Source organism: Sinohyriopsis cumingii, chromosome 1 (assembly GCF_028554795.1).
Source record: "Sinohyriopsis cumingii isolate HCF-2022 chromosome 1, ASM2855479v2, whole genome shotgun sequence".
NCBI lineage: Eukaryota > Metazoa > Mollusca > Bivalvia > Unionida > Unionidae > Sinohyriopsis > Sinohyriopsis cumingii.
The window spans coordinates 46401184-46413642 of NC_142961.1; the positions used below are offsets into that span (position 1 = coordinate 46401184).

Consider the following 12459-nt stretch of genomic DNA (forward strand, 5'->3'; position numbering starts at 1 on the left):
AACTATGTAGGGTTAAGTATAAGGTTTATTCCAAAAGGATAGTAGATGACAAATGGGCCAAGTGGCTATACTGGGAAAGGTTTAATAAGGGTTGGACAACAGGTGAAGAGTGGAATGAATATAAAGGTGAAGTAAACAAATATCAAGAAAGTCAGACTTGGAGTAAAGAAGCTCAGGAAGATCAAAAGTAACATCCAAAATGTACACCTGAAGAATGCAAACAAATGAAAAGTAGTTAAAAGCAACATCAACTTTTACCAGAATTGACACACTAGAAGAAAAAGACAAATGGATAGATGAACAAACAAAACGGTGGCATCAATAACAGTTACCAAAACATGAATCTGAATCTCGTACAATCAAAAAACAATCAGAATGGATAGACAAAGAAATGCAAAGGTTGGCAAAAAAAAACATTATCAAAATATACACCCACAAAGCAGGAATAAGGCCTTGGTGGGCTGTGTGACCCTAGCGACCTCGCAGATCAATTGGAAGCACTTGTGGGATCAGTTTGTATGGGAAACAATGCACCTGAAGTCACTGATGAGGCCACATTGACCTCCCATCAACTGGTCACCAATGACCTCATGGAGAGAAATACATGTCGGGCACTGATGCATGAACTTGTTGAAGATATCCATGATGCATATGATGAATGAAGTTTGTACACTATATGATGAATTTTGAAACGATTGAGGTAATACATGAGCTACATGAATTCTAGGCTGCAATGCAGTAGATTGTTGCAAATACAACCCGGAGCATTACTTGATGATTTCAATCTCATCAACAAAACCAGAATTCAGTGTGACATTTTTTGCACTTGTTACTGCTAGTGAATCAGGTACATGTGAGATCACTTTTGCATCATTGCAAATTTATTAGTGCCAGCCTAATATCCGATCACAACCATTTGGTGGTATGCCAGCGAACATTACATTTTTATTTTCAGTAGACAATGGCGCCACATAATGATTCTATATATGTGCCAGAAGTCCACTCTCAATTCTGCCACTCGAATCGATTCAGCACCATACAGGATTGACATTGCATGATCCTCAATAAGATCAATTTTAGGTTGGCCTGATAACATTTCACATGATAAACGATTTTTACGTGTGGCATTATATCATCATGCCTGACATTGTGGGGACTACCCCAACTATGCAGATAGTGATGCTGTCAGTGGTAGTTAGGAATGCAGGTCTGAAATGACAGGCATACTTGTTCAGGGTTACAACTTGCTTAGGATTTCGTCAAACATGGAACCAGATGATGTGTATCTTCCGTGTCATAATAATCATTTGACCCATATTCGCTTTACCTTTGTGAATCAAGACAGTGTTGATCTACATACTTATACACTGATGATACCACTGTACATTAGAGATCAACCTGACATTTAATATAATGACAGTCGTACATGGACAAATGAGACCCATGCGCGTGGCTAGCATGAGAAAACCTATGTACATGACATATTATGGAACTGATCAGGTGATGTCGTCCATGGATTGTTCACAGGTGCACCAAATGTGCTTGATGCTCTAACCTCATATGCTGCACCAACTGCTATACATGTTACAATGTGAGCGATTGATATCATTAAAAGTACTGCTGTGGATCGGATGAAACAACTGGGGTCAACACTGGCTTTATAGATTTGAGATGGACTATGCCGATTAGAGACTCAAACACCACCAATGGTTCCAGATTCAATACCATCAACATAAACTATGCCACCTATAGTTGGTAAAATCATAGGTGAAGCACTCAGCAATGATTGTCAGATTCAATAATTGGAAATCTGGCAAAGGAAGTAGCTTATGGTTGAGGACAGCAAAGTCATCATGCAAAAGGTATTAGACAAAACCAGAAGTGTATAAGTGGAAACTCAAGTTTCAAAATGGTCCATTTCAAAGATACATCTGCTCCTGTATTTGCCATGGGTGCACCTGTGCTAGTGGATCAAAGTGCAAGAGATTTTCAGCATCATTAATCCAAGCCAGTGACCCCAAGCAATTAAAAATAGACTGCAAGTCAAAAAAGGTTAATTCCTATCTTTGGCTACTGAGGAAAAAAAAACAACATAAATTCATCTTCAGTATAGGGTCATCTTTTATAAAAGTTATATTAAGCCATATCTGGACTACTGTAATGTAACTTGAGGTAATACCTCTAATTCAAACATAACACTTTTGAAACTCCAAAAGAGGGCTTGCCATTTAATTCTAGATCAATGTATAGACAATTTTCAGGATGCAATGAATAATATAAAGGTTTTAACAATACATGAAAGAATATTTCTTAGAAAGGCCAAATTGATGTACAAAATATCCAGAAAAGACATTCCTGTCTATCTAAGCAATATCTTTCACCAAAGAGATGCTGATGGTGCTCCAAATTTAAGGTCCATAAGAAGAAAAACTTACATTATACCAAGACCAAAGAAGGAATTGTTTAAAAAAAGTTTTCAATATACTGGTCCACTGGTATGGAACAACATTCCCAGTGACATAAGGCAGGCTCCTAGCATTTCTTCTTTTCATAATCAATGTCTTAATGGGATGAAATCTTTAGAAAATTGAACAGTTCTAGTACAAAAAATACCACCCACTTTTCTGTAATTTTGCATCATTTTTGTAGCTGAATTTTTCAATGCAGGATGATATTTTATATTTTATACATGTTATGTGTTCACAGATGCCTGTGCATGTGTTCCAGGCTTGATGTTTTGAATTTTAAAATTACTTAATTATTTAGTGTCAAGCCAGACTCTTTACATCATGTTGTATATACTGTATATATTGCACATAACAGATAAAAGGCCTCAAGGTAGATTAGTTTTGTAACTAAGTGAGTTACCTTCTCTAAATAAAGTCATTATTATTATTATTATTATTATAAATGCAGGACATATCTAGATTTTTCTTTCTATGTGAGGCACTCTTGGAAGTTGAGAGAAAAATTGTACAGACCGATGATGCTAATTACCTTGCTGATGCCCAAGTTGGATTTGTCAACAAAGGTATCAAGGCATTGTTGAATAGTGCACATTATTCCATCAATGGAAAGGAAATCAATTCAATTGTTGATAATGTTGATGTTGCCACAACGATTCTTGGACTCGCCAGATACAGCGATGATTACACAAGAACAGCTGGACCAACAATGATGTTTGTCAAAGATGCAACTAATACTGCAGACCATAGGCCATACACAACAGCTAATCATACATCTTTTGAGCCAAACCGCTGTAGTCCTTGGCTCCAACCCAACATTTGACCTTGGATTGGGACAGTGTCCATCAAAACTTACTGGTGATGTACTGAGGTTTTCGTGTGCAATTCCCTTTAGTCAATTATTTGGATGTTGCAGAGATGTTTGCTGTTTTTGGAGCTAAATGCACAGTCACTTTATTCCGTAAAAACAACATCAACGATGCAATTTGGCATGCAAGAGGTGTCTCTAATAAAGTTGAATTGTCAGCGATGACATTATTGGTGCATATGTCATTCCCTTCACTGACAATACAATCACATTATTTTGTTATCATTTATTCAGTTGGGAACCATGTCATCACTGTCGTTTCTCGCACATATCACAGATGCACACCCACCAACTGTTATTGTGTGACAATTTACCTGGCAAATATTTACCCAATGGACATATTCCACCAAAACATGTGTTTGTGTCATTTCAAAATGTAAATCGAGATAATAGTCAAGAGCATAGTAAGATGATATTTTACAACTTTGCGATAAAACAAGAACCTTCTAAAGAAATTCAGCTTAAATATGCAGTAGCCACTCCTCATGTTGCATGTGCATATTGCAATCTACTGGCACATATAGACCTGCTTCAAAATATTGATGCAGGTTTACAAATTTTCCAAAAGGACTTCATACATTTTACCCTACTGATTACTTTTCATTTGAACACTTGGAGTTCTTCAGGCAATCCGTTGTTGATATTTATTCTCTTGTACAAGTAACTTCCACTGGCAGAGTTACAGATGTTATGCTGTGATATATTCCGACAAGACTGTTGTTGGAGAGTGCTGTTGGACAAATGAGGGCCATCGATGCACATGTGAAAAATAGATAACTGAACGTGTTATGTATTTAAATAATGTCCTGTCACAAAGTGAAGATCAACCTTAGTGCAAATCCACTTGCAAAAATATAAAAATCCAATAAAAAGCAGCTGTGGGGTCACACTAAAACTTTTTCCGGCATAATTCACCCGAAATGTCCCCATATAGTTAACTCAGACACAGCTCGCTCAGCTTAAAGCAGCCAAACAATACCTCAGTGACATTAAAATTATCCAAGTCAGAGGCGACACAAATGCAATATTTCCATTCCTTGCAGCAATTACAGTGTTGTTGGCAGGAGTGGCTTCAGTGGTTGCAAAGGTGTGGCATTAGGGGCTTTTGGAACTGCATTGGGAATGGCTTGGAAAATTGCAGTTGGTGGGCACATTAAGAAGGAAGAGGCCTTTGATTACCATGAAAAAGTCATTGAATTGCCTAAGGCAAAGGACTTCAATTACCGCTCAAAAAAGATTGTGCTGTTGACCCGTCCATTGACCAATTTTGATTTACTCACAATAACATGGTTGATCAAACATTTTTGAGTGCCTTTATGCAAGCTGATCTTGCATCAATGGTGCCACACACGCGTGAAACTAGCATTGTCAGCCTGGATTTGACAACAGGACCTGGTACTCACAGGGTTGCATACATGGTAACACCTCAACATCATTTATATTTTGATTCGTATGGACTTGCATCACTAGCTAAAATATTATTTAACCCAAGGAGCTAGCACCCGTTGATGGCAACCACTATTTTATTCGACTATATCACTAAAAACATGGTTGGACGGGCAAATGTTGTTGAAGCACTGTGTACTTGAGCCTTCATCAATACTGCAAGCATTTATTGATTTCAAAATAAAGTACGTTTACTATTACAGAAATCCTTATTAACATTTATGGATGCTACTCAGCACGACAACATGGTGCTGATGAGGATCTAAGCAGGTTAGTGACCAAAGTGGATTTGTCCAAAATTAATAATCCTGTTGTAATTGACATCGACCCAGGTGAGCTAGTGATTTTTCAAGATCAGACTGGTAAACTGCAAATGTCTAATGTAGACATTCAAGATATTTTTAGTTAGCGCAAAGAACCTGGCTGAGATTGCTAAAATCTGAGGAATCAAAGACTCTGGTGTGTCAGCTGCGTTTATCAAAAGCTATGCTGATACAACTAATATTGCAGTAAGACAATACATGCGAGAAGAAGTCATATGCATACTAACTTTATATACATGATGCATATTATTTTTGATTAAAGAAGGAAACAATGAAACAACTGCTGTCATAACAAGTAGTTGACTTAATTTTGGTGATCTGAATTGTTTCGATAAACCTAATCTCACATATTAAAGATACATGAGCCTGGATCATTTATTCATCACATCAGGTTTTTTCTGGTGGGTGGGATTTAAAAGCATTACTAAATGATGATATCAAGACTGGTGAATTACTAATACGTGACTCCACAGACAGCAAGGTCATATAAGGCTTTACACATGCAATGTCAGGTTTGCTGGTCGCAGGAGATGAAATACAGTTTGATGGATTCAGCATCACTCCAGTTGGGTATTTCAGTATTTTTGTTGTTTGTGTTTAACATTAGTTTTATCATTATATACATAATGGAATCTGACCGCAGTGATGAGGTTGTGGAATTTATTAACTGGCAGTGGATGTAAATGTTGATAGCAAATGGTCCCACTTGTCGACGAATATCTGCTTCAAAATAGTGTTACCAGACCTTGATATACACACAAATATGACCTTGTTATGGGTCAGATAGAAATCAACTGTTGGAATCACCAAGATGTATCACAATGAACTCGAGGCCGACATGTAATAATTGCACTGGTAAATGCCCAAAAGTTGACTTCATCAACAAATAAAATAACATTCTGGGATTGTTTCTATAAAGGTGAAGTGGTATTCACAGATGTATCCACCTCAGTTAAGTTCCCCAATGAATATTTTACATCAGCATTTACTCAACTGTGACACAAAAGATCTCGACTGTTCTTGAAACAAGGTCTGCCTGAAGTGGAATTATAATATGTGATTGCATTGTTCATAGAAGAACTGTGATAGACTGTCAATGTTACCGATGTGAAAAAGTAATTGCTAGATGAAATAACCAAGAGAACCACATTGATTGTAAAGTATGAATGTGCGTGCTTAGTGCTAAATGCTAACTTGCCACTGCAGTAACTATTGGCCTTGGCAAGGCTGGAACCACAGCAACCATCGTAAGTACACCAATCGGAAATGGTGTCAGGGCTCTATCGATAATAACCAGTGTCTTTTGATGTGATTACATTCACAAATACACGTCTATTCAGAGCAGCTTGCACTTGCACAAAGCAGCCTCAACATGATGAGTATACTGTATTCAGTAACAAAGATAAAATAATTACCATGATTCAATTCGAGAGTGTGATGGCAGAAATAAAAAATTTCCGAGCCCAGAATAATCATGCGGTTGCAGATTACAGACTATAAAAGTCGAGTAATTTTGTATTAAAAATAAAAGAAAGATATATAAATGCTAAAACTACCAAGAGACTTCTGCCAGAAACTTTTAAGGAAATACAGAGCTTGCTCGGATCTGTTCCTGCAAAACAAAATTCCAAGACCGATATAAAATACACTCATCCAGATTATATCATGGAACGCTATTAAATATTGCCCTGAGATAAAAGCATATAAAAGCATTGATATGTATCAAAAAAATCTATAATTTAAAATTAATAATATTAAGTCCTTCAAACAAGAAACTCTAACAATTTTGAAACTGAACAATAATTGGAAACAATGAAAAAGAAAAGAAACTAAATGATATGGAAATAAAACTATCCTCACACTTTGTACTAAACATCGTAGAATATACTCTAAAATAACGACATGGAGAATAAGCAGACAAACAGATAGCAGAAGAAAGGAAGAAAATATGAAAGTCAAGCATTTTAAAAGTATCAAGATTATCTGTATGGATGGACTACCTCAGGTGCAAATTAAATCAAAATAGCTTATCTCTCTTTCAATTTAAATGCACAAAAGATAAGCTGTTTTGATAGTCTGCCGCAGTTGTAATGGAAGAGCAAATAGTCTGAGCAAGTATTGATCGATTCAGCACAAGTGGCTGATTAGCAACTGATGTGTGTAAATACTGTACACAGTCTCCTCTCTGTCCTAATCATTCCATGGGCTATACATATCATGCATAGTGTTAATCTGGCCCGGTTTGATTTTACCTACTGGGCTCTGATATACGTCATAAAACTCTATCCCGGTGACTGTTCACATTCGTAAAGTATTAACGCTAATCAGCCATAAGTTGTGCATAGTATGCTGCATGCTTGCTAGAATTGAGGGGGATAGAGGCTGTAATGTATATCAGATACCCTATAGGTTAGAAAAGGCAAAGCCGTCATAATGAGAAGACTGTTTCGGGGACAATAAAAAAGACAAAAAAAGAAACTGTATCATAACAAGCAAAAGAGTTGATACAACAGTGAATATATTATTACCAGCAGATTGTTGACTGGAGTGATGATGCCGTCTCCATAGGAATATAGCTACAAAAGCCAACAAAATGAATACAGCACTTGCTCCAGTGCCCCCAGCTATTGCAGGAATTGACAAACTTCCAGTTGGATCTGCTGATGATTCTGCAAAGATGCATTAGAAAGTTTCTGTTGATATAAAATGATTTGGAAAAATTTAGACTTTAGTCATTTAAATTTAGACCTTTGTCATCACGTCATATAGGCCCTGTCAAAGAACAGGGCCTATATGACATCATGACAAAGGTTCCATATCAGGCAATGTTATCTATCTATGCCCAGTTTCAGCATGCACAAGTGCGAAATAGCAGCCTCAAAAAGGTTTTCAACTTACAAGTTCCTCTCAATTAGAAACATATATAATTAATGATCATGCTGGCAAGAGTTGTCAAAAATAGTCAAGATAGGTAATGTACATACAGATATGGAAATGATAAGATGATTTCATGATATGAAACAAGATGGCTGCCATGTATATATGGTCTTAACACAGCTCCACTCAACTCCATGAACTTGGTGTAAAACCTGGTGTTAAATATGCTAATACCTGTAGCCATCATTTATACTGTGGATTTATGACAATATTAAGTTAGTGTAAGTGAAATTGTATGTGCACATGTTCATGTATTCAAGTGAATTTGGAAACCTGTTCAGAACAAAGGATTTTTGGCTATCCAAGATGGCTACCGAAGTGGATATACTTGAAATTGAACTACACCTACCATATCTGAACTTCAGTTGATACCAACTCAAACACATTATGCAAGTTTCATTCAAAAGTTTATGGATATGTGCTAATCATAAATAAGGATCTGATATACTTTTGCTATCACTGCTATGAACAAGCTGAAAATATCAGAATCATGGAAACATATTTAAATACCAGCCTTGTAGGTTCCTTACTCAACACACTCAGCTCAGCCTTTTCTGCATCATTTTCTGGCTTTAGTATGTCTGATATACCTGAAGATCAGAGCCACACAGATAATCCCATGCAGGAAAGTCATGTTCAGAATAAAAATGAAAACAATGGTGCAGATGATGATCTGGAATTATCCAGTATGGCTGACACTCCAGAATTCTTGAGGGTCAAACATAATAAATACAGTATCACTGTGAATATAGATCCACAAAAGTTTGAGTTTGTAAAACAGATATTGGATTCAGAACCTTGCATGACTTCATGTAGTTCAAGTGTACAAAATGGTATTATCTACAGAACACAAGAGAAAAACACTGTGACAGCTACACTGTATAAAACAACATGTGTCTTACATATACAGAGGCTGAACAGTCTCACATGGTTAGATCATATTATCTGTAAATGTAGACAGGATGAGAACACCCATGCTAAAGGCAGTTATATGCTGACATCTACACCAGTAACTAGATGTAGTACCAAACATGAAACAGTTCCTAAAGTCTTTGACCTAAATGACTCAGGCAATAAAATTAACACCCCTCCAGAGTGTCAGGCAATTACACACTCCATAAATCATGACCACAGCCTTAATGATTTCTTCATGTGTGTACATCAAAAAACAATTATGAAATTGGAGACCCAAATCGAAGAATTAAAACTACAGTTACATGCTATTAAATCAGCACAGGGAAAGGTTAATGAGCAAGTAACCTCATGTGAAACAGCAATTCAGACAGACTCCCAAATATCAACAGTATCAGATGCTCAGACACAGACAATCCCAGTACCAGCCAAAAGAAAATGTAAAATGACCATGCAAATAAAAACTGATGCCCAAAGTAATCCTGCATTGCAGACAACAGTATCCCCCTCTCAGTCATGTGACACACCTGCAACAGCAATAAGTGTACATCCATGGCCCGCAGTTCAAACAAGTCTGTTACCTTCACCAACAACTGCATTTCCCAGTGCTCAGACAAATGTGTCAGAATCAACACAAGTAGTTCACACAACTGAAACACCAATTTCAGCACCCCTTCCTCCAAGATATGTGTCTGAAATACAATCCAGAGTCCAACACACGACATCACAAGCCAGGAAAGATAGGACTCTAATAATTGGCTCCTCAATTTTGAAAAGTATAATACCAAGGAGACTTTTTAAAACAGATGTACAGACTTTAAGAGGTGCAAAAATCAACAACATCACTGACAGAATAATGAACAGTGACCTAACCAAACACAAGCAAATTATTATTTTAGTAGGTGGTAATGATGCCTGTGAGGGAAGGTCACTAAATCAACTCAAAACAGATTTTGAAAGTTTATTGTATGCTGCTAGATATTGCAGCCCAAATACATGTAAATTAATGATATCGGGACTACCTCCTCGTGTGGACACCAAGGCCAAAGAAATAAATGATCTGATAATTGACTTATGTGAAGATTTCAACCTACAGTACATTCCACAATACAAATCTTTCTTCATTCAGAATCAGGATGTCAACCTTAGTCTCTATCACAGAGACAAAATTCATCTAAGCAGAAAAGGAACCTCTCAGCTACTGAGAAATATTAACATGTATGCCCCTATTTTCAAGCACTTTAATGAAGAGTGTTGTCTCAACTGTGGAGAAACTGGGCACATGACACAGGTATGCCATCATGGCAAACAGATCGAGTGTTTTAGGTGCCATAAATATGGACACAAACAAAGACTTTGTCCATCAATGTATACATATTAGGAAGCTGGCAAAGAGGAGAATGCCAACGCTTCATTTACAAAAAAACTATATGTACCCAGTGGGACTCTTGACTCTAACTATTCAATGGACACTATTGTAGATGCAAATGTAAATGGATTTTCAGGGTTTGTATGTGACTTTGAAGATGCTAATATATATGAAAATTTAAATATAGAAATAGGATGTCAGAATGATAAAAGTAGTATGGAGACAATCTCAGTGAGTACCCCATTGCATGATGACATACATGTAATTGATATGAAACTAAATACAAAAGGTTTTAACATAGGTCACTTAAATGTACAAGGTATAGTGGGAAAGATAGACCAGATTAAGTTAATGTTGTCTTCCAGGGAAAATAATATACATGTTTTAGGACTCACTGAAACCAAATTAAATGCTAACCACAATGATGATCTATTTCACTGTCAAGGCTACAATAAACCATTTCGTAGGGACAGAGAGACGGGGGGGGGGGGGGGTCTTGTTGTATACATTAGGGAAGATGTAAATGTAAAAAGGCGACTTGACTTGGAGTCACATGAAATTGAGAGTATCTGGGTGGAAATTTGTCAAAATAATGCAAAATCATTCCTAGTTAGTTTCATTTATAGGCCACCTTCCGCCAAAGCAATTTGGAATGATAACTTTTTGAAACAAATGGAAAATGTTCTTGCACAGGAGAAAGAAACATATATACTTGGAGATAGAAATAAGGACCTTCTCAGTACTCAGATAAGGAACAACTGGATGGAATTTATTGTATCATTAGGCCTAGACCAGCTGGTAAATGAGCCTACAAGGGTAACAGAAAAATCAAGCACTCTTATTGATCACATTTATACTAACCTACCAGACAATGTGGCTTGTGTTAATGTACCGAATGTTGGTCTTAGTGACCACTATCCTACTTTTTTGACAAGAAAGGTTAAATGCAAGAAAAATAAGAAAAATACACATAAAACGATCACTTACAGATCGTTCAAAACTTTTAATGAAGAACAATTTCTCAATGACCTATATAAAGTTCCATGGAGTATGATCCAAAATTTGGATGACATAGATGAAGCCATGAGGGTGTGGACTGACTTGTTTATGGATGTAGTATCTAAGCATGCACCACTGAAAGTACATCGAGTAAAGATTGATATTCAACCTAATTGGCTTACTACTGAAATCCTAGATGCTATGAAAACACGAGACAAATTCAAGGCTATGGAAAACCATGCACAATATAAAGTATGGAGAAATAAAATAACAAGTATGATCAAAAAAGCTAAAAAAACTTATTATCAATCATTGCTTGAAAACAAAAAGAGCAACACAAACTCCATTTGGAAAGTCTTCAATGAACTCACTGGAGGAACGCACATAAAACAGACAAATAAAATTCACTCACTTCTGGTAAATGACACCATAGTCACTGATGAAACTGACATTGCAAATGTTTTCAATGATTTTTTCATCAACATTACCACAAAGTTAAAAGAGCCAGTGATAGAAAACAACTTTAATGAACTGAAAAAGTTCTGCAGCAGTAAAATCTCAAAGGAGGTATGTTTCTCTATCCCACCAGTGTCAAAAACCTTTGTTAAAAAATGTCTCAGTGAACTTGATACCAAGAAAGCTACAGGACTTGATCAGATTGGTCCACGACTCATTAAATCTTCTGCCTTTGCTATTGTTGATAGCATAACATTCATAATTAATTTAAGTATTGCAACCTCATCTGTCCCCAAAATATGGAAAACTGCAAAAGTAACTCCTATTCACAAATCTGGTTCTAAGGATGATGCTGATAACTACCGACCAATTTCAATACTACCAAACTTGTCAAAATTGATTGAAAAACATGTCCATGACTCATTCATGTCATATTTAACCAAACACTTGCTGTTACACCCTAATCAATCAGGCTTTAGACAGAACCATTCCTGTGAGACTGCCTTGATCTCCCTAACTGATAAATGGCTTCAAGCACTTGACCAAGGTAGAATAATAGGAACTGTATTTGTAGATTTCAGGAAAGCTTTTGACATGGTGGATCATGAAATCCTTTTGAAGAAACTGAAAATCTACCAGTGTGATGAAAGAACAATTAGATGGTTTACTTCGTACTTAAATGAG

General features: G+C 36.5%; 1 protein-coding gene across 1 annotated transcript in view; it reads right to left on the reverse strand.

Annotated features, from left to right (window-relative positions):
• LOC149806802 (cell adhesion molecule CEACAM1-like) overlaps positions 1-12459 on the reverse strand; it is a 183039-nt gene that overhangs the window by 31116 nt on the left and 139464 nt on the right. The window contains exon 7 of the mRNA XM_089957871.1: positions 7631-7771. Coding sequence (XP_089813997.1) covers positions 7631-7771 — 141 coding nt within the window. The remainder of the gene's footprint in view (positions 1-7630; positions 7772-12459) is intronic.